The sequence below is a fragment of the Antechinus flavipes genome, chromosome X (assembly GCF_016432865.1).
Source record: "Antechinus flavipes isolate AdamAnt ecotype Samford, QLD, Australia chromosome X, AdamAnt_v2, whole genome shotgun sequence".
Taxonomy (NCBI): domain Eukaryota; kingdom Metazoa; phylum Chordata; class Mammalia; order Dasyuromorphia; family Dasyuridae; genus Antechinus; species Antechinus flavipes.
Window position 1 is genome coordinate 83,877,207 of NC_067404.1, and position 21,787 is coordinate 83,898,993.

General features: G+C 60.5%; 1 protein-coding gene across 1 annotated transcript; it reads left to right on the forward strand.

Moving 5' to 3' along the window:
• The first annotated feature begins 1,696 nt into the window (after positions 1 to 1,696).
• On the forward strand, positions 1,697 to 11,706 carry EFNB1 (ephrin B1). Its single transcript, XM_051968143.1, has 5 exons — positions 1,697 to 2,101; positions 8,553 to 8,830; positions 9,429 to 9,521; positions 9,719 to 9,850; positions 9,958 to 11,706. Exons 1-5 carry the CDS (start codon positions 1,974 to 1,976, stop codon positions 10,344 to 10,346), a joined length of 1,020 nt encoding a protein of 339 aa, XP_051824103.1. The 5' UTR covers positions 1,697 to 1,973; the 3' UTR covers positions 10,347 to 11,706.
• Positions 11,707 to 21,787: the final 10,081 nt, after the last annotated feature.

The window sequence follows — 21,787 nt, forward strand, 5'->3', positions numbered from 1 at the left end:
CCCTGTTCTCCCCGGCTTTCTCTTCCCTCTCCCGCTCCGACTTGCCCCGCCTGAATCCCGAATCCCTCCCTATGTAGGTCAGAGAACTGAGACCTTGGCCCAGGCGGGCAGACTCAAGCCTTGGAAAGAGCCCAGGGGCCAAAGGGCTCCCCCAGTAGGCACCTACCGCTGCTGCCGCCCGTGGTTCTCCCGTGGACCTCCAGGAGGCGCTATTGGCCCGCAAAAAGGCATATGGGCTCCTCCTGAGAAGCGGCTCTAGAGGATTGAGGAAAAGGACTCCCGAAAAGTGGCCGTTGTCTCGGCCGGGGCACAAGGCCGTGCTGAGACACTGAGGCTCAGCTGACCCGCCAGGATTTCGGGGCCCCAGTAGAGCTCGTCCCGTCCTCCGGAGCTCAGGGCTGAATGCCGGCTCGGCTTTGCCCTCTCTGGCCGCGCTTACAGTCCACATATAAGAGGGGCGGGAAGCGGGGAGGAGGTGGGGGGAGACACATCGAGCAAAATTATCTCCGCGTCGGAGCTGGAAATCGGTACAGCACAAAAAGGGAAACTGAGGCCCAGAACCCGGAGATTGGGGATCCCGGCGTGACGGGTTCTGGCTGTGCCTCGGGGCCCCTCTGGCTGGGGCTGTCCCCGCTTTTTCGCGCGGTGGCTCTCTGGGAAAGTTTGGAGAGGCATCTTAAATTTCAGCTCCTAGCGGAAGGGAAGTGGACGGCTAAGCATGATACTGCCTTTCATCCAAATTCATGGACGCCCCGACTTTATCCGGAGCCGGTCAAGAACCAAGTCTAGGCCAACCCCGTCCCATCACAGCGGGGAAACTGAGGCCTGGAGCTGGGGAGAGAACTTGGTTTCCCTGACTGGTCCTGAATGGGTCTTCAGAAATCATTTCTAGTCTTAACTCCTTCGTTTGACAGTAAAAGGAATTCAGGTCCCAAGAGAGGAGAGGACCCGACCAAAGTCACACAGAGCGTACGTGCCCTGAACACTGGTGTCAGTGGAGACGTTCATTGGCTAGAAATGAGCTGGGGCCCCCTTGGACCCTTGGGTGCCTCTTCCCTACCCCGCCTCCCTTCCCCCCCCCCCCCCCCCCCCGCCTGAGACAGAGAAGCCGGCGCCCGACAGGAGGGCAGAGCCCCCCGCCCCCCCCCCCCCCCGCTTGAGTCACTGTGCTGACTTAGAGCGCTTCTCGGAGCCGCCCGACGGGCCGGACTGGTGCCCACGCGGGCATCGGGCATCCTCCAACCTGCTGGCACCGGCGGCGCGGCGCCCTTAAGAGCCGGGCTCCTTCCCCGCCTCCTCCCCGCTCTGGGGGCGTGGCTCGGGGCGAGGACCCCGGCGTCGACGCTCGCCATTGGCCAAGAGGACCGAGGCTGCCCTTGAGTCCGCCTGAGCGGGAGAGTAGCTGGCCAGGCCCCGAGCGAGCGGAGTCTGTGCGCGTTGAGTCGCCGTGGCAGACGTGTGTGCCTATCGCTGCTCGCCGCTGCTCTCCGCTCCGCGCCCCGCGCCTCGCCCCGCGCCGCCCCCTCCCGGGCCTTCCCCGCCGCCCACCGAGCGAGCGAGCGAGCTGATGGGCGGGCCCCGCCGGCCCCCGCCCCGGCCCCGGCCCCGGCTCCGGCTCCGGCCCCGGCCCGCGGCGGCACAGGCGGTCCCCGGGCGCGGCTGAGGTAGCAGCCGTCGGGGGGCGGCCCGGGTCCGAGCCAGCCGGCCAGCTAGCCAGCCAGGTGCCTGGGCCGGGCCGGACCGGGCTGCGACGACCACAGCCTCGGGTGGCGATACCGGGATCGAGATCGGGATCGGGATCGGGATCGGGATCGGGATCGGGATCGGAGCCAGACGGGACGGGCGGTGGGCCATGGGCGACTGAGCTGGTCCGAGCCAGCTGCGAGCGAGTGACCCAAGCGGGCGAGTGACCTACCCACCCGGTGGGGCGGGCGAGCGAGGCAGCGAGCGCTCGAAGAGGGGAGCTCGGCAGGATGGCCCGGCCGGGACTGCGCTCCGCCGGGGGCAAGTGGCTGCTGGGGCTCGTGCTGGCGCTCTGCCGCCTCGCCACGCCGCTGCCCAAGACGCTGGAGCCCGTATCCTGGAGCTCCCTCAACCCCAAGTAAGTAAGCAAGCGCGCGGCCGCCCGTCCGTCTGTCAGCTAGTCTGTCTGTCCGTCTGTCTGTCTGTCTGCCAAGCTGGCCGCCTGGCCGCCCGCCCATCTGGCCGCCCGGCCGTCCGTTGGTCCGTCAGGCCGCCCGCCGAACTGTCTGTATGCATGTGTGGGGCTGGCCCCGGCCTCCAGCCGGCCTCGGCTGAGCTCGGAGCCCCCCGCTCTGGGACACCCGGCGGGGCTGGGCGGGGCAGGGCCCGCTCCGGGTAGCTCGCTCCCGGCCGACGCTGCGCTGGGCTGGGCTGGGCTGGGCTGGGCTTCGCTTCGGTGCCGCCGCCGAGTCGGCTCGTGGGACTGCCCGTCCCGGAGCTGAGCTCGCTGCTCTCCCCCTTTCTCCGATCAGCCTCCCAGCTCCAGCTTTGGCTCTCCCTCTCCGCTCTTCTTTATCTCCCTTTCTTCCTCCATCATCACCCCCCCCCCCCCCACCTTCTCCGTGCTGTTCTCGCCTCCTCGCTGCCGGGAGGCCCGGGGAGGCGCCGCTCGGAGCTCACAAAGGCGGGTGACGGCGGAGGGAGGAAGGGGGGCACCCCAGCAGCACCCCCGAAGCCCGAGGCGTTGTTCCGCCCTGCGGCCTTTGTGCAGCGCTCCCCCCCCCCCCAGCTCGGGAGAAATGGAGACCGGGGGAAGGGGGGAGCGGAGCCCCCCCTCCCCAGTCCTCCATTGTGGACCTTTTGGCCACCCCCCCCTCCTTTCCCTCCGCCACACCTTTCCCTGGGGATTTTTTGCACTGGAGCAGGGGTGGGGGGCTTCGAGGAGCTGCAAGCACCGTTGTCTTGGAGCCAGGGGCAAAGGGCGGCTGTTCTCGATGCCTTGCTCTCCCCCCCTCCCCAATCCAGCAGCTCTTCCTTCCTCTAGAGAACTTTTCTCCACTTTCCCAGTTTTTCAAGTCTAACTCCAAGGGATCCCTTCAGCCAGAAACTTCCCCATTCTCCACTGAGCTGGCTCTGAGGGCTCCAGGTAGCTGCTCTAGCCTCAGGACCTTTTGCGAGCACCTACTGTGTGCCCTGAAGGAGCTGCAGGGATCCTTGGGGTGGGGGTGGCCAGAGGGGATGGAGGGGGCCGGGGGCTTCTCTTAATGGGTGTGGGAGCTGCCAGAGGGAAAGACTTTGGATCTCTCTCGTGGAGTCTTGAGGCGTCCGCTGCCATGAGGCAGGCTGGGGCTGAGCCCCTGTGGTCCCAAGGGGGCGGGGGGCCGGGGACCTGGGCAGCGGAGCCCCAGCACAAGTTGCTAAGCACTTTGGTATGTATGTGTGTGGGGGGGTGCGGCCGAGCAGGATGGGACAGGATGGGGACTGGAGAGCCTTTGCCTTCAGGCGCCCAGGGTTCACTCACACCCATGTGTGGGAGTAAAGGGGGGGCGGGTGCGGGGCGACCTAGCTGGCTCCTCCGTTCCCCAAGTGCAGAGAGCACTTGGTAGAGGCGAGCAGACAGAGACCTGGCGCTGAGCAGCTTGGGAGGAGGCTAGGACCGGGGTCTTGGTGCCCCTTCCTCTCTGGTACCTCACTTCTAGCCTCTCCCCTCCACTTACGCTACCTTAATCCAGGGAGTCTCGGCAGGGGCTGAGGAAATCTGCAAGTTACTTTTGTCTGGTGCCTCCAAGAGCTAGACAAGGGAAAGCTGCAGGTGGGTGGGAAGGAGGGCTGCCTCCCCTCGGGCCGGGGCTGCTGCCCCCCGAACCATCTTCCAGGCAGCTGCCTCCCCTTTTCTCTGTGCCAGCCTCCGCCAGCCTCCACTCCATTCTGAGGGCTTCCCCTGGCCTCACTTAGTCACCTCTGACTGTCTTCCATCCTTTTGTTTTCACACATACCAGCACTTTTCCTCCCAGCTCTGGTCTGTCTCTCCTCTCCTCTTCTCTCACTCGTCTCCCTTTCTTCCAGATTTTCCTCCCTCCCCCTTTTCCCTCCTTCCCTCTCCCCTCTTGCCCTCTTCCCCTCCCCCTTTCCTTTTCTGTTCTCCCTCCCTCCTCCTCCCCTTTCTCCCTTTTCCCTTCCCTCCCTTTCACTCCTCTCCCCTCCTTATCTTCTCTTGTCTTTTTCCTCTTCCCCTGCTCTTTCCTTCCTTCCTTCCTTCCTTCCTTCCTTCCTTCCTTCCTTCCTTCCTTCCTTCCTTCCTTCCTTCCTTTCTTTTTTCTTTCTTTCTTTCTTTCTTTCTTTCTTTCTTTCTTTCTCTTTCTTTCTTTCTTTCTTTCTTTCTTTCTTTCTTTCTTTCTTTCTTTCTTTCTTTCTTTCTTTCTTTTCTTTCCCTTCTCCTTCTCCTCCTTCTTCCTCTCCTTCCTCTCCTTCTCTCTCCCTCTCGCCCCTTTTTCCCTCTCTCTCTTTATCCCCTCATTCCCCCTCTCCTTTTCTATCTCCCCCCCCCCCCACCTCCTTTCCTTTTAGCTTTTAGTCTTAGTCGTATCAGGGAGCTGGCAGCCTCCACCCCTCCCCCAGCTCCCGTAAACCTGCCTTAATTGCTTCCTCCTTGGGAAAAAAACCTCAAAATAAATAAGGGCTGGGGGTCTCTGTTTCTAGGTTGGAGGGCCAGCGCGGGCCGTGTCCAGGTGCTGCCAGGCAGTGGCTGGCACGGGGTTTTCCCTAGGAGTCTCTTCATGTGGCCTTTGGGGCCAACCTGGGTGACCAGGGCCTCTGGGTTTCCCTGGCTATCCCCCGAAGATGAGGGAAGGATACTTCCCAGTTCCCTTACAGAAATCTCCCAGTCTTGGGGGGCTGCTTAGCCAGCTGCAGCTGCTGCTGTTCCATTTGGGGCCTGTACCACTCCCATCCCAACCTCCCTCCATGGGAAGCCGCCCTCTGATGTTTACAGCCAGGACACAGCCTGAATTCACACTTCCCCCTCTTCAGCTTCAGCCGACGGCCATTTGGGCGGGGGGGGGGGGGGGTGGATAGCTGAGGGATCCTAAGGCTGGACTCTCTTTGTCCACTTGCCCTTAAGGCAGCCTCAGCTTGGGAGGCTGCTCCCGGCCTGGGTGCTGTTGCTAGGACTGAGGGATGGCCTTCCTTTCCAACAGCTGGTAGCTGGGACAAGGGACTCTGCCGAGTAAGAGATTGGGGGCTCTGAATCTCAGCCTACCCCTTTTCCTCTTGCCTCCACTTTGGAGGGGCTGGCGGAAGGAGCAGTGGACCTCTGTTGATGACATGGCTAATGCTTCCTTCCTGGGATGGCAAGACCCAGTGGGAGGGAGAAACGGGGCAGCAGCTCGGACCCTCACTTGTTCCATCCCTTAATACACAGCGTAGGCCACGGATGGCCCTAAGTTTGGGAGAAGTCTTTGGGTGGCGGGCCCTCAGCCTAATTCTTGTGTGTATGTGTATGTGAGACAGAGGAGGAGGGAGGGAGAGAGACACAGAAAGACACAGAGGAGAGATGTGATGTGACATGATGCGATTTGACGCCTTCCAGGTAGGACGAGGCCTGATGGAGCCTGCGAGTGCACATGGTAACAACAGAACCTTGCTGCCACCCTCCCCCCCCCCCAATTCACAGGCCTTCCATATTGTGTGATGAGTAGGTGAGGCCAGCCCCTGGGCCTGGGGCCAAGGCCAGCAAACTCATGGCTCTCTATCTTGTGGGTCTTAGGCAGTGCCATTTATCTGGCTTTGCCTCCCACCATCCCCCTCGCTTGGCCTCTTGGGGAGGGAGCTAGGATAGGGAGTTAAAAAGCCGCTGGGCAGTGGTGATGGGGAGGTCAGGGAGGCTTCCTGGAAGGCTCTATTGGATGGAGTCGGGGGAGCCATGAGAAGCCACAGTGGGGATTTTTGCAGCCAGCTTGAAGGAGAGCTAGCCCAGGCCCTGGAGGCAGGGCCTCCAGTCTGGGCCCCTGGGCTCTCTGGGGGCCGGGGGCAAGGACTCTGGGCCTTGAGCTCTGCTTGTTTCCAGCCTGCAGGGTGACTGCTGACCTCTGGCCCCTGTGAACATCTGAGGCGAGGGGCTCAAGTTGAGGGCGAGGTACTGCTCCCGAGTCTCCCACCTGTTCCCTGGTGGTGGTGGGGCTGTTCCTTTCCCCACCCTCCCCTTCTTGGTTCTCCAAAACCACCTGGACTCTGGTTTCCATGTTGGGGGAAAGGGGGTATTCCTGGGGATGACCTAGGACCCACCAGGATCAAGACTGGATGGGGGGGAAGTCTTCAGGGGTTACCATGGTAACTTGTTCCAGACTCCCTGCTGAGCCATGTCAATCCCCTTAGTTTCCAGAAAAGGGCTTTGTCTGGGGGTGGCCTGGGCAAGAAAGCACTCCTCGGGCATGGGGGTGGGGGTAGGCTGAGGTCTGGAAAGGTGAAACTGGGTGGGGAAAGGGGCTTTGCCCCCACCCCACCCCTAGCCCTTCTCCCACGGAGTGGGGGGTGGGGGAAGATAAGGGGAAGGAAGGCTGCAGAATTCACCAGTGGGGAACTCTGGGAGAAAATGGAGGGAGCTTCCAAGCTCCCATCGGGCTATCAACAATGGCTTCTGGTCTCTCTGCTTGCCGGGACTTAGGGCCAGGACGGTTTCTGGGTTCGGAACAAACAGTGGGCCGAGTTCTCATTCCCCTGGGACCGGAGAGAGGCGACACGCCCGGGTAGTTAGTCCAGCAGAACCAGAACCCATTAAGTAGCTGTGCCATTTCGGACACCAGTAGGTGCTCCAAAGACCCGAGTAAACTCATCTCCTGCCCTCGGGGAGCTTAGAGCTATGGCCCAAGTGGTAACCTGCACGTCCAAAATCAATGCTTTGAGAGTGGGAACAGCTGGGGCAGGGCAAAGGCACAGAGAGGGGAGATGCAGTGAGCTACAACAGCGGACTGTAGGGAGCACAGAGGGGAGTGATGGAGGTGGCAGTGTGTCGACCCGAAGCAATCCCCTTGATCTTTGAGATAACAGGAAGACGGGACTCTCAGCCAGAGCTGAGGCTTGGAGGGGGCTGGGCCTTGGAGACATCCCCGTGGCCTCGGGAACTGGGCCTTGGCTGTGGCCGTGACAGCGGAGACAAGGGAGGAAGGGACCAGACTGAGTTTTCCAGCAGCTGTGGAGGGGTGATGCTGAGGGCAGTCTGGTCGAGGGGCGAGGCCGGAGCCCCACCACGCTGGAAGGGCCGCCCTCTGCTCTGGGGCACATTATCAGAACAGGACCACTGAGTGGAAGCAGGATTCTGAGTGTGTGTGTGGGGAGGGGTCATTCACCATGATTTCCCTGTTTTTGGTAGGTGCCAGCCCCTTGCCCCACCACTCCCTACCATAACACTTGGCCTCAGGCCTTGTCCCCTTCCTCAGGGCTGGGGGACTCTCCCTTCTCCAGTGCTGGCTGTTCCTAACTGGGCTCCCCGACTCGGGCTAGACTTGTCACTCCTCACACTTCCGTGGATCTCCCAGTTTGGGAAGAGCTCCCCATTGTTGATGTCCCTCAGCTGACCTTCACAGCCTTGGGCAGCCCCCGCCTCATCCTTCCCTCTCTGTACTTCCCCCTCTGCAGCTTGCCCTGCTCATGCCCATCACTGTAGTCCTTGGCCCAGAGTGCGGCCTCCCGCTGGCTCGTCGTGGTGGGCCTCTCTGTCTGCACAAGAAACACGGGTTCCCTGTAGGTGCCTCTTGTCCAGAGGTCTCTTGAACCCCTGGGGAGCAGACAGCCCTTTGTTTGAGTTCTGGGCCCAAACCAAGACTGAACAGCTTAGTGCCCGGTTGGAATTCTGTCACTCAACTCTGTGTCTTTCCTACTTCCGAAGCCCAGGGGAGGTGGGAAGAAGGCCCGATTTGAGTTTTTGGAGTCTGTGGGCGGGACTTTGTTTCCTCCCTCCTGGGCTAACATTCCTTCGGAATTGGGCTTGGGGCATTGGCCAGTCTGGAAAGCTGGGGTTCCCTCTTGCTTTGGGGGACGAGAGGGCTGCAGGTACGGCGTGTGGAGGCCCTGCCTCTTCTCTGCCCTTGTGGCCGGCCTTTCCCGCCCCTTCTCTTTGGGGATGCGCTCCCCAGTGAACATGATGGAAGGGAGAAGACTCCCCAAGTGATGAGCCCCACGGGGCCTGTGCTGCGAGTGTGAGGACTAAGGGGAAGTCGTGGAGAGGCTCGTGGCCCCCACCTCCAGGACGGTCTTGCCCTGTGCATCCTGTTCCCAGCCCTTGCCCTGCCTTTGCTGGGTTTGCTGTGGGGTGAAGGGGGGGGAGGGGGCGGCTTAGGCTTCCTCACCCTTGGCTGGGAACATGGAGGGTGGTGGCCCAGGCAAGTGAGAGCTTGCTGAGCTGTGAAGGCTGGGAGTGGGAAAGGATGAGCAAGGGACAGGAGGCGGGGGGTGGGGTGTGTGTGACAGCAGTCCCGCTTCACATGGCCCAGGCTCGGCTCCCTGGGAGTTCCTCGGCTGCAGACGGAGCCCGGGAGGGCCCGGAGGGCCCTCCTCCTGGGCTGAGCTCTCCCCCCTTCCTCCTTCTTGGGCAGGTTCCTGAGTGGGAAGGGCTTGGTGATCTACCCCAAGATCGGCGACAAGCTGGACATCATCTGCCCCCCGGCGGAGGCCGGCCGGCCCTACGAGTACTACAAGCTGTACCTGGTACGGCTGGAGCAGGCCGCGGCCTGCAGCACGGTGCTCAACCCCAAGGTGCTGGTCACCTGCAACCAGCCCGAGCGGGAGATCCGCTTCACCATCAAGTTCCAGGAGTTCAGCCCCAACCACATGGGCCTCGAGTTTCAGAGGCAGCAGGACTACTACATCACGTGTGAGTGTCCCACCCGCCACGGCGCCCCCTCCTCACCGGCCAGTCCCCTCGGGCCCTTGCCTGCTTTGCTGGGGTTCAAAGGCTTCAGCCCCCAAGGTGCCGGTCCCCCTCCCCACCTTGTCTCCAGGCAGTGCAGGAGGAGGGGCTCTGTCTGTGGGAGGAGGAGGGTGGGCTAGCAATACTCATCACGGCAGCCCCTCGCCTGTGGGAAGCTTCGGCCTCGCCGGGGCACCGGTTTGCGGCAAGTTCCCGGTCCCGTCGGGCCCAGGGCCTGGCATTGTGGCCTCCCAGGGCTTTCTGCTGTTTCTCTTCCTTCCTTACCCTGAGAAGGCCCGGGCCTGGGCATCTGCTGTGCCCTGGGGGCAGAGGCAGGTTGGGGGGAACAGCCCACAGAGCTGCCTGCTCAGCACAGAAGCTCAGGGCAGTGGAAGCTCGAAGCTAAGACTGGCCAATCCCAAGTTGAGGCCCCCCCCAGGGAGTCTTGGGGTGTCCCCCTGAGGCTGACTTCCTTCTCCATGCCCTTTCCCTGGGACCTTCTGGGATTTCTGAGGAGACCCAGCCTCCCCAGCCTTGAACTCACCTTCTGCCTCTGTTCCAGCCACATCCAATGGGAGCTTGGAGGGGCTGGAGAACCGAGAGGGGGGGGTGTGCCATACACGGACCATGAAGATTGTCATGAAGGTCCAGCAGGGTGAGTAGATCTGCCTTTGAACTGTATGGGGGGACCACACCTTCCCGTGGCGGGGGTCCCTAGACCACCAGGGCTCGTGGGGGGGGGGTCTCTAAACTGCAAGGGCTCTTGGAGGGACCACACCTTCCTGTGGTGGGGGGGGTCCCTAGACCACCACGGCTCTTGGCCAGCCCGGTCTCTCTTTGCCATGTCACCAGACCCTAATGCTGTGGTACCCGAGCAGCCAACCACGAGCCGGCCAAGTAAGGAGACGGACAACAGGGTGAAGGCGGCGACGCAGCCCCCTCGAGGCCGAGGCCCTTTTAATGACGACAATGGCGGCAAGCGTGGTGAGTGTCCCGGGTCCTCAGCCAGCTGGCGCTGCCAGCGCTGCCGGGAGCCGTTGTCCCGGACCCCTCTGAGCATTCGTCTCCCTCTCTCCCCTCCCTCCCTGCAGAGACGGGGAGCCCCAGCAGCAGCAGCCCAGGCGGGGGGGCCGACGGCTTCTTCAGTTCCCGGGTGGCCGTGTTCGCAGCCATCGGGGCGGGCTGCGTCATCTTCCTCCTCCTCGTCATCTTCCTCACGGTGCTGCTCCTGAAGCTGCGGAAACGGCACCGGAAGCACACGCAGCAGAGGACGGCAGCCCTGGCCCTCAGCACCCTGGCCAGCCCTAAAGGCAGCGGCACTGCGGGCACAGAGCCCAGTGACATCATCATCCCCTTACGGACTACAGAGAACAACTACTGCCCCCACTATGAGAAGGTGAGCGGGGACTATGGGCACCCCGTCTACATCGTCCAGGAGATGCCTCCCCAGAGCCCCGCCAACATCTACTACAAGGTCTGAGTGCCCCAAGCTGGTGCAGCTGGCCGTGAGCAACGGGCACGAGCCTGGACGGGCACCCCCTCCCATGCCAGCCGGGCCCCGATTTGGGTATATAGGTTTTTAGCTTCTTGGCTTTTAGAATTCCCTGCCCTCCTGTCTCAGGGGTGGGTAAGAGGGCAGGGGCGTACCCTTGGGAAGCACCCTCCTGTCTCTCTCCCCTCCGTTCTTGTGCCTTCCTCATCCCGTGCCCTACCTGGGCCTCTGGTGCCAGCTCTGTGATGGCAGGGTTGGACATTGGCTAGCAGTTGGCACCCGGCCCTGCCCTCTCCCTCGTGTCACGCCCACCCCAGACTCGGCCCACCTTTGGCCATCATCGTTTTCTTGAACTCTGCTCACTTTTAAGTGTCCGTTTTTCACGTTTGGAAGAAAAAGCAAAAGGGGCCAACGGAACGAGCCAACCCTTAGTGAAAGGAGGGGCCCTCTTGGGCCTGGCTCTCTGGGTCCGCCCCCCCCCCCCCTCATCCCAGCTGTTCTTGACATTTCTCTGGCTAAGCTCCTTGGGATTTCTGGCCTCCATCATGTGGCGAGCGCTGCCCCGAGCCCATCCCTCTGCAGAGAGGCCCAAGAGTTGGAATACTGGGTCCTGGTTGTTGTTGAGTTTATTTTTTGGGGGGGATCATCCCACCCTCTGCTTCCCTCCCCAGATCCCTTCCTTGTGGGATTCTTGAGCAGCTCTTGCCTCCCTCACTCTCACGGTAATTAGTGTCTTAATTGGCTGTTGCCAGGGCAACAGGAGAGCTGCAGGCGTGGTGACCTCATTGGGGGTGGGGTGCACAGGTGGCTATTTGCCCTGGAGAACTGGGAGTTTCCCTTCTCCCCTCTCCCCTTCCCCCTCATTTTCAGCATTGCTCTTCTGGCCGAACCCAGGGGTTCTGCTACCCTCTCCGAGTTGTAGCAGGTGTGTGTGAGCCAGAAGTCCGAGCTCTGCCCACCCCCTGTTCCTCCAGGTTGGGGAAGGGGGAGCCTCGGGACAGATGCTACCGCCACCTGGGGCCCGACGGGGCCGCCCAACATGGGGCTCCCCTGCTCATTGCCCTCATGGGTGCTGGGCTGCTGCTCACCAGCGAGAGGGGGACCGGGGGCCGGGCTTCTCACGCCCCCACCTCTCCCTCTCGGCTGGGCTCCACGCCCCAGGGACAGGGCGCCCGGCCACCCTCCGCCCCCCGGGTGACAGGCCGAAGGTCGTGGCTTCGTTGCTGTTTGTGTAAATACGAGTCTTTTTGGAAGAAAACCTGTAAAGATGTTTTGTACAAACAATTATTTTCTTGTTGCTTTTTCTTAGAAAAAAATGAGAACTAAAAAAATTAACCACACAGAGAAATGGGTGTAAGCAGTGTCGTGATGCGCCTGGGGAGGAGGGCAGTGTATCGTGGGTAACTCTCTGGGTACCGTATGCCGGGGCTTCGGGCCCCCGGGGAGGACAGCCGAGTCCTAACCTTTGTTCCCTTGCTCCCTTTGTGGCCCTCTCGAGGAAGGGGGAGCCGGGACCCTCATCGGACCCTCCCAACGCCGAGGAGCCCATCGGGAGTGCCCTGGCTCTTAGAAGGAAAGGGCTAGGGTGGAGGCGGGCCAGCCAGAGGGCAGGAAGTGGGGTAGCATCCTGGGAGCAAGGCTCCTGGGTGGGGCTGAGCCCAGCCCAGGGAGTTGCCAGGGCCAGCTGGGGCTGAGGCTGGCTCTGGCTGCTTATTAACCACAGGTAATAGCAGGCTCACCTCAGGGCTCTTGTGGCTGGCGGGGGCAAGGCTGAAGATGACCGCCAAGGCTCCCCTTCCTGGGCTCCCTCCTACTTTTCCTGAGGGAAGCAGGATCCCGTTGGCTCGTATCTCCAAGGAGAGAGGGTTAGCAACCCCTCGTTGAACTTCCATATGGCAGCCTTTGCGTGGCCAAGCCCCCTGGGGGTCTATGGGAAGCCGGCCTTGAGCCTGGGAGCCCCCTTCTCTCTGCTCCCTGGCCTGTTTGCCCACGGAGCAACTGATTGGTGGGTCCCCATGCCGCCTGCTCCTGGGCTGCCTGGGGCATCCTGCCTCCCTGAAGTCCTCTGGGAAACAGGAGGGAGGGAGCTGAAGCCCTTCTGGGGAGTGTGGCCTAGCAAGGCTGGCATAAAGAACCATTTGTGGGGGGGGGAGGAGTGGGGCACTTCCCATAGGGACCCTCACATGGGGGCTGAGCCCACTGCCGGGAGCCAGAGATGGGAGGGAGCTGGATACCTGCCACAGGAAGATGGCTACATCATCCCGGGAGAGCCAGCCAGACAGGAGAGATTCTCTTCCCTGTTCTGTCTGGTCTAGGGAGGAGCTGACAAGGATTTGGGGTGGCACCCTCGGGCCGCCGGGCCTCAGTCCCTGCCCCACCCTGGCCTCTCCTGTCCCGGCTCCCCAATGGAGCTTGGCACTGGGGTGTGGAAGGTCCGGGCCTGGGTGGAGAGAAAGGGCAGCCGGGACGGAGCTTCCTGCCTGAGTCAGATGGGGTGGGTGGGATCCCTTGCCTTGCCTTGCCCCAGAGAAGCTTGGGGCGTTGGGGCGGGAGCCGGCCTCAGCAGCCGGTGGCAGATAGCATGGCACTGAGACGCTGCCGGGAGTCCCCTCGGAGACCAGGCTGGGCTGCCCTGCCCCTGCCCCCAGCCCTTTCCCACCCCATCCCCATCAGAAGTGTCAGGGGGAAACAAGAGGCCTGAATTATCCTGGTTCTCCTGAGTGAAGGATCCAGGGGTGGAGGGGCCAGGTCCCATCTCCCCACCCTGTGGGACTGATGGGCAGCCAGCCTCTGTCGGGCATTTGGCCTCGCTCAGTCTTGACAGCCTGGGAGCTTTCCCAGCCACTCAGAGCCTGACCAGGACGCCCCCTGCCCAGCTGCTAGCTCACCCACCTGCCTGGACTTCCAAGGGCGGGAATGGAGGTAGGGAGGAGCCCATCACCATTTACCAAGAAAATCCCAGGGCTCAGGACCAAGCCAAAAAGCATTTTGGGTGCAGGGCAGAGGGAACTAAGCCACTGGCCCCTCTCCCGTCGATCCCAGGCTGCTCTGGGCCTTGCTGCATCCCGGCCTCCAGTCGGCTCTCCCTTCTCTGCCGTGTTTGCCCGGGCCGATGGAGCTCAGTTTTGGCTGGCTCCTGGCTCCGTGGGCACCGAGTCTGGCCCACTAGGAAGGTGGGAGGAGCCTTGTTTTGTCCTGGGATGGCGGGGGGCTTTGCTGTTCCCATGGAATCGGTGGCTATTTAGAAATGGAAGGGACCTTTGGGAGAGGCTCTCCTGTGCCAGCCTCCCCTCCCCCCTTCATTTCACAGAAGAGCAAACTGGCATCAGCGAGGGGTCTCTAGGGTTCTCAGTGACTTGGTGACAGATGCTCAGGCCTCCTGACTCACAGCTGTCTCCAGGGCGGGGCACAGCTGAGGAGCCCCTGTCCCCAAGGAGCCGCCCATTTTTCCTGAACTCTGTGCTCCTGGAAAGAAGTCTCGAAGTGGACCCCCTTGTCTCTTCCTGCCTCGCTGATCGTGCTGGGCTGGTCACCCTATCGTGGGATAACTTGGCTGGGGGTACCAACCTAGCACATGACCCCGGGCACAGCTCTGGCCCCTCAGGCCTCAGCGGGGTTCTTCCCAGTTGCTCATTGTGGGGATTGGCCACGCCCACAGCCCGCAAGGCTTCTGTCCGCTATCCATAAGGGCAGGCCAGGAGGACGCTCGGCCCAGCCCTCGGTTTGGCCCGCTTCTCGGCGGTGGCCGCCGTTACCGCCGTCTGAGAGTGGAGCAGGGGGTCTCGAGGGGAGCACTTATGCAGCAGGCTGAGGCAGCCCTGCATCCGTCTGGCCCGGTCTGAAGCGAACCTTGCTCCTGAGCCCGGGAATCCGCTCACCTGGTGCACCTGTTCCCTAGGCCAGTGGGCCTGGGGAGGGGATGGTCCAGAAAGGAAGGCCCTAGGGCCCCTCGCAGAGTTAAGGGTCATCCAAAGGGGCCATACCCAGGTTGTCCAGACAAATGGAGATGAACCGGGGTGGGCTTTCCAGTGATCTTGGGAGCTGGCATCTCTGTCTATAAAGTGCCTTTGGGTGCTCATGCCCTATGCCAGGTTGGTGGAGCAGTCAAGGCAGGGGTGAAAAGCCCCATTTTCCAGGTCAGGAAACTGATGTCCAGAGAGATTGACGAGCCCAGGATGGCATATGCCACGTCATGGGGACCTTCCGCTGCACCCCCAAAACTTTTTCTTTTGCCATTATTTTCTTCTAAGTTAGGACAGCGTCTGGGAGGGAAGGTCCCGGGTATCCGACTGTGACGTGTGACCTGAGCTGGCCTTGTCTGCCCTCACTGACTAGCTTTCCAAGGTCCTGTTGGCACTGGGCAGGACTGCTGTGGGGCTGCTGTCTGGGGGCTTCCTGTTCCAGAGTCTTGCCGGAGAACTCCTTCATAGTCTGAGCTCCCGCTTCCTCCAGGGCCACCTGGTGAATTGGCCACATCCTGATGAAGCACGTGCCAGGTCCCCCCTTCCTATGTGAGCCCAGATGCGTGGAGGGTGCCCTTGATTTGGCCCCGGTTAGCTCGGCAGGCCAGTTCCTTCTGCCGGCCCAGTTCTGACCTTCAGTGCCATAGGCCCGATAAGCACACAGCCTGATTTCCCACGGGCTGTTTGGTTTCCCCAAATACTCCAGAAATGCCCAGATTTTGGCAGCCAGGGCCTGCCGAGTCAACAAATGTTGCAAGAAAAAAAACTACCAATCACTGAAGGCTCAGACACTCGGTGAAAAGGAGGAAGGGTCCGAGAAGCTTGTGGACAGCCTCCTCCTGCCACGTGAACACTCGGGTTGCTGGGGCTTCTTGGACAGCCCCAGAGTCCGCGAGTGGTGGAGTCCAGGCCAAGTGGTGGAAGTGCCGGCTGGCCTCGTGGCACAGTGACAGTACCCGGGGGTTGGATTCACAGAGCGGGCTCTCCGTGGCCCTGGGGGCGTCGAGCTGGGCCCAAATGAGCACCATTGAGGAGCTGTTCCGATTCCAAGGTTGCTGGTGTGAAGCTGTGTCACCTGTGGGAGCAGGAGGCAATGGCATGGGCCCACAGCGTGGCTCGAGTCCCTGTGTGTGCACACGTGCGTGCACAGAGAGCCATGTACATGGGGGGGGGCAGCATAGGTGCATTCGGGAGAACACTGGGGGCCCATCCCAGGATACAGTGGCTCTAACACTGCCCAGATGGCCATAGTAAGCCCCGATCTCCCCCAAGGGAATCAACTGAATCTCAAGAGTTTGTGTGGGTAAGAGTCTGAGCCCAGGGCCCATCTGCCAGTTCTGTGAGCAGCATGCTGAAGGGCAGGGGCCCAGGAAAGACCCAGGGCATCATGGGACACAAATGACTTGACCGCATAGTGAGAAACGAAAGGTCACAGACGGGAGAGGACTTTGCTGAAGTCACATGGCGAGAACATGGCAAAGCTGAGATGCGGAGCCCATCTCTCCTAAGAGCTCTGTCTGTGAGAGCAGTTGGGGAGAGTTGGAAATGGAGGCTATCCACTAGGCCACATCTACCCATTCTCCAGGAGTGCAACACAATGAGGAGGGGAGGGATGGGGGTCTGACGGGAGGGCCTGGCACTAGTAGCAGCATAGGATGTAAGCATCCCACCTGTTGGACCGCCATGGGGGAGGGCGGGGAGGGGGCCGGTGTTTAAGAAGCAGCCCTGCTTGCCAGACACGGTCCCACGGCCATCTGGGTAATGGGTCTGGGCCTTTTCCCTGGGCCGTGGCCCATTATTGACTGGAGAGAGGGGATGAGGGGGGTGAGAACGACCTGCCCCACTGTGGGAAGGGGCTGTTCTGGAGCCATGGTGCGCACACTAAGGCCACAACGGAGCCCTGACTCGTGCTCTCTGTGTCTGCGCTTTGTTGGACTTTTACCTCTTTGCCTCAAACGCCAGAAAAAGCCTGTTTTTTGGAAAGCCCGTTTCTGTTTTAGGATGAGCTGGGGGAAAGGAGGAGGCGAGATCCGCTGGGGCAAGACAGGTTTTAGGGGCCAGAAGAGGGGGGAGTGGCAGGTTATTCCAGGCAAGATATGGAGGGAAAGGGCATCACACCCTCAGGCTTGCATCTTTCCAGCCGCCCCTCCACCCCCCCTCAAAGGCCTCTGGAGCTGGCCCTGGCCGCTTTGCCACCTCTACTTTGGATCTGAAGAAATGTCTCCTTAGGAACCTCAGCCCCCTTCTCTCCTTTCCAAGGGCTTGACCCTTGGGAGTCCCATGGTTCGGTTCCCCCCCTCCCACCTTCCCAGACCTGGATCCTAGCTCCCTCCCTACAGGGGAGAGCTCACAGCTGGCAGTCCTAGCCCCTACCCAGGATTCCCTTCTCAGCCAACCCCCCCTTCCATCCTCAGTTTAGGTCTGCCTAAAATGGAGCCCAGGGGTGGGCCAGGGGAGGCCAAATAAAGGCCTCCAGTCTGTGGGCCTGCTCCTCGCCTCAGGCCTTCTTTCTTAGACCTTCCCGTCTCCCCTCACTGCCTCTCCCAGTCTCCCTCCGTTCCTCAGGCTGGCTTTGAGGCCCACCCCCATTTCCCATTCTTCAGCATGGGCTCCAACCTCCCCTCCCAACCCCCAGCCTCTAGCCCCTGTCCTTGTGACTCCAGCACCCAGGCTTCGAGCTAGGGATGCTTGCCCAGGCTGTTGCCTGCTTATTATTACAAGGGCAATTTCTTTAATCAAAACTCCCCAATTACCCATGGGCCCCTCTGATTAATATTCCATGATAACAGGAACAGGCCACATCTGGCTTCAGGAGTTGGAATTCTCCACTTTGGGAGTCAGTGATTGGTCTGCAGGAAGAATAATAAACTCCGTCCAGCCTCCCCCATCTCCCTCCCTTCCCACCAAGAGGCCCCCACCTCCTGAGCCTGTCTCCACCTATCACCCAGCTCCCTCTCCATCTTTGGGGTGTCTGGACTCAACCCCTCCTCTCATTTAAATTCAGAAGAGCAAACGGGCCCGAGCCCCTGCCACCACGTCAGACTCCTGAGCCCAGGGGTGATGCTGTCGGGGGGAGATGTCGGGGCGTGATGCTGTTGGGGCGTCAACACTGACTGCCTCCCGAGCCCTCATCCTTATTTGAACTCGAGGGCGTGCTCCGTGTTCGCCAGGCCTTTTGCAAACTCCCTCCAGTGAAGCAGGCACAAAGCATTTGGCAAGTACCCACTGTGTGGAGCCAGGCCCCAGGCAAGGCCCACGAAAAGGCCCCCCAAACTCCCTATTCTGGGGAGCTGACATTTGAATGGGAGACCTTGGTCTTTTCTCTAATCCACCTGGAGTCTGGTTTTATTCTGAGAATTTTCCCAGAATCACCTGGTTTGGCGGGCCTTCAGAGGCTGGCCGACCTTAGCGAGAAGTAGGTCCCCAAATACCCAGCTGGCCTCGCTGGAAGACCTCGAGCCAAGGGCCACTAAGCTCCACTCCAGGCGGTCTAGGGTACCTGGGAACCATGTTCAGCTCTAGCAAGTCGGTCCTGCCTTTTAGACCACACCCTCCCATTCCCTCTGTGTCCGGTCCTGACTTTGGGGGCCCAGAAGGTCAAGTGGGATCCCTTTCCCATACGATGGCCCTTTGGGCCTTTCAAGGCTGCTGCTACAGTCCCTTTGGGGCTGAATTTCGACCCGGTCCCTTCAATCCCCCTTTGTGGGTGTGTGTAAGGCCAGGCTCTCCGTAAACAGAGAAGATGTGGACAGAGCTGCTGGTCAACAAGTGCCGTGCTGTACCACTCCCTGCTGGCAAGGGCACGGGCCCAGAAAAGGCCTCTCCAAACCTCAAGTGGGACAGTTTTTGAATTGAAGTGTGGTTCTTTGGGGCCCCTTTAGCCATTAAGTACATCGAGCCCACCCACTGCACTAACCAGTCACGGTTTGGCTCCCAGCTGCTCTCATTCAGCGTGCTCTCTTTCTCTCTGTCTCTGTCTGTCTCCCTCGTACTTGGCTAATTTAGTGCTCACTACCCACTACTCCACTTCCGTTCCTTGAACACAGTTGGGGGGAGATGTAGGGGGCGATGGTGTGGGGCGATGCTGTCGGGCCCCTGCTTCTCAGCCTCCTTGGGCCGCTCTTTGCTCCTCTGTGGTTTCTAGATCGTCCCTGTGACTGACTCTTGAACTCCACAAAGAGAATGTCAGGTGAGTGAAACACCAGTTCTAGAACCTGAAGGATCTTAGGCCTTAGAGAGAAAGAAGATTGGTGGCCATCTAGTCCAGCCTCCTTATTGCACCAATGAGAGGGGAAGTGACTGTCCAAGGTCATAGGGCAGGTCTGTGAGTGAGAAGGAGCCTCTGGAGCCTTCAGGTTATAGGTTGGGAAAGTGAAACACAGAGCCAGGAATTCGTTAGTATCTGAACTCGGGGGGCAGAGGGGGGTAAACCAGGCTCCTCTGACCAGAAATCCACTGATCCTCCTGCTGCACCTAAATGTAGACTTTTCCTTCTGAGTAGCTTCCTTGTTCAGTAAGAGGCTGAGAATAGACTAGTAGACCATGAGGAGGAAGGACCACAGGGATGAAGGACCATGGGGATGGAGGACCATGGGCATGGAGGACAACAGAGATGGAGGGCCACAGGGACGGAGGACCACGGGCATGGAGGACAACAGAGATGGAGGGCCACAGGGATGGAGGACCACGGGCATGGAGGACCATGGGGAGGAAGGGTCATGGGCATGGAGGACCGTGGGGATGGAGAGCCATGGGCATGGAGGACCATAGGGATGGAGGATCATGGGCATGGAGGACCATGGGGATGGAGAGCCATGGGAATTGAGGACCATAGGAATGGAGGACCACAGGCATGGAGGACCACAGGCATGGTTTCACTCTCCTCCTGTTCCCACCTCACTCTGCTTTCCTCGGCTATGGTTCTCTGTGTTTCTGAAACTTGGAGCTGGTTGGGGATAGGTGTCATTTAAATTAAGTTAAATTTAAAATATTCTGAAGTTCTCAGCGATCCACGCTTCTTATGTCCACAAACTCCCTCAATGAAAATGGTTCCAGACCAATCTGTTTATTGGGTATCCTCCTGACAAGATTTGGAAGCCTCTATCTGTCGTTTGGAGATTGCTCATCTCTCAGTCCATGAGAGATTGTGAGCTTCTGTGTGTATAATCTTAGCTCCCCGGCTCATGCCACGGCAGGGATCTCTGGTAGCTTTTGCCCATCTTCTGCACGGTGATCAAGTCCGAGCCCCTTCGAGATAACCTGTCATTTCTGGTAGCGCTGAGCTGCTTCTGAATGGCCATCACCAACCCTTCCACCAGATTTTATTATCGGCCAAGGGCATGGGGGCGTCGCCCAGGGAAGGCCTTTGGATTCCTTTCCTGGATCTTGGCAGCCGTTTCTGGGGCTCCATCTGGAGGCTTGCCCCCTTTCTCAGACATCGGACCAGCTCAGTGGTGGTCCACTGGGGATGGAGGACCACAGCACCAGTCTTTAGAGTCATTCAGCGCCTGCCACTTGCTTTGTTCCAAATGTATTTCCATTGGGTTTGCCTTATAGATGCTATTATTGTTATTGTTGCTGTATTATTATTATGTATATATTATCCGATGCTCCTTTTTTTCCCTTTGATCTGATGATTTCCTGGGTGTTCTTGGGCTTCCCTGAGGCCAGTCTGAGTCCCAAGGGAGCAGCCAAGCCTGATCCTGAAGCTGTGGCTCACCCGGGCCTTCTCCCCACCAGGTCTCCTAGCCCAGGGGAAATGGAGGCCCCTCCCGGGAAGGAGAACCCAAAGAGCACTCTCCTTTTGGAGGAGCGAGTGTCCGATCTGGGCTGGGTGGGACATACGGACCGTCCCTGCGTAGACACCCGGGCACCTATGTGTGCAGGGGCCCCCCAGCTCCTTCCCCATTACTGAAGCCCCTGGGAGGGGAGCGGGGTGCAGTAGACCAGCGAGGGAAGGCCAGAGCCCCGGAGGATGTCCTCTTGGCAAAAAGGCACCGCTCACTTGGGACCAGAGAGCTAATGGGAATAATTACTGGTAATTCTGTCGATTTTGGTCCCTGACTGAGGTGAGATGGGGGCAGAGGAAGGGGACCGTGAGAGGGCTGGGAATGTCTGCCGGGTAAGTTCAGGAGAAACGGGAGGTGGGGGTGCTACGGAGGAAGCCACAGCGGGCTCAGAGATTTCCTTGGACAGATTTCTGGCAGGCAAGGGATGGGAGGGGGGCGTCTGCAGCTTTCCCTGGAGGCCGGTGGCGGACCGGGCCCCTCCGGGGAAGGCTAAAGCGGGCTCCTACTGTGCCGCCGCCTGTCTGGGTTCTCCTTGGGCTCCCTTTTGTCCAGGGGTTCTGTTTAAGTCCAACCCAGCTGACTTCCCTTCCCACTGTCCTTCCCTTCCCTTCATAGATTTGGGTGTAGGGAGGAGCCCAGAGTCCAGGCGCCTGGGAGTCCTCCCTGCCCGCTGACCCCGGCGGGGGCTCGGGACTCAAGGCCCTGATCCTGAGTGGAGGGAAAGGGCTCGAACCTAGATGGAGGGGAGCTGGGGGAGGGGAAGGAGCCAGGGAAGGAGGCCCCCTGGGGAGGGGGCTGCAAACCATTAGGGCAGGTTATCTTTCTGGCAAGGCTGACAGAAGGAGCGTCTGGAAGGAGTTAGCACTAGCAGCCCATGGGGGTGGGGGGAGAGGCCGGGATGGGGGGACGGGGCCCTGGGCTGCCTAATGAGTCCGGGCGAAGGGGATTCCCACGGAGCTCTGGGAGCGGGAGACGGGGCAGCCCCCCTCCCCTGGAGTGGTTGGTAGAGGACTCGGTGACAGGAGTGAATGCGATGGGCCTGGCCGGCCGGGGCACCCGGGGCTGGCGGGACCCCACTCCCGCCCCTCACCCCCCTCCCTCGGCCAGCCATCTGGCTCCCCGTAAGGATTCCCTCAGCTCAGACTGGGGCCTTCTTTCCTTCCCTTGCTGAAGGCTCTAGAGAAACGGGGGCCCCGGGCACTGAGGCACCCCCTGCACGAAGCCCAGGTCCCACCTCCTCCTGGGAGGGGGTCTTCGGCCGACTGCTGTGTCTTGTTGCTGGGGAGGGGCCCTGTTGCCTGCCCTGAGCCCTCCTAAGCCACCCCTGGGAAGCTTGGGAGGGGAAGAGATGGCCTGATGTCCCCACTGGAGATCTTTCTAGATGAAGATCCCTTTGGGCCACTCTCCAGTGTTCTTGACCGGGCTGTTGTCACGGTCCCCGGTGTCTCGGACCGCCAAAGCAAAGCCTTCCCTCTTCTGGGCTACTTTTCCTTAACTTTGCTCTCTGGCCACTCCCTCATTCAAGAACTTTTAGAGGCTCCCCTTGACCTCCCGAAGGGTGAGCTCTTTAAGCAGGCATTCATTCATTCAGTCCCTTTGGAAACAATGACTGAGCATTCACTCTCGTCTGCTGGGAGACTCTACCTCTCCCCGGACTCTTGGAGCTCCCAGGGTCCCG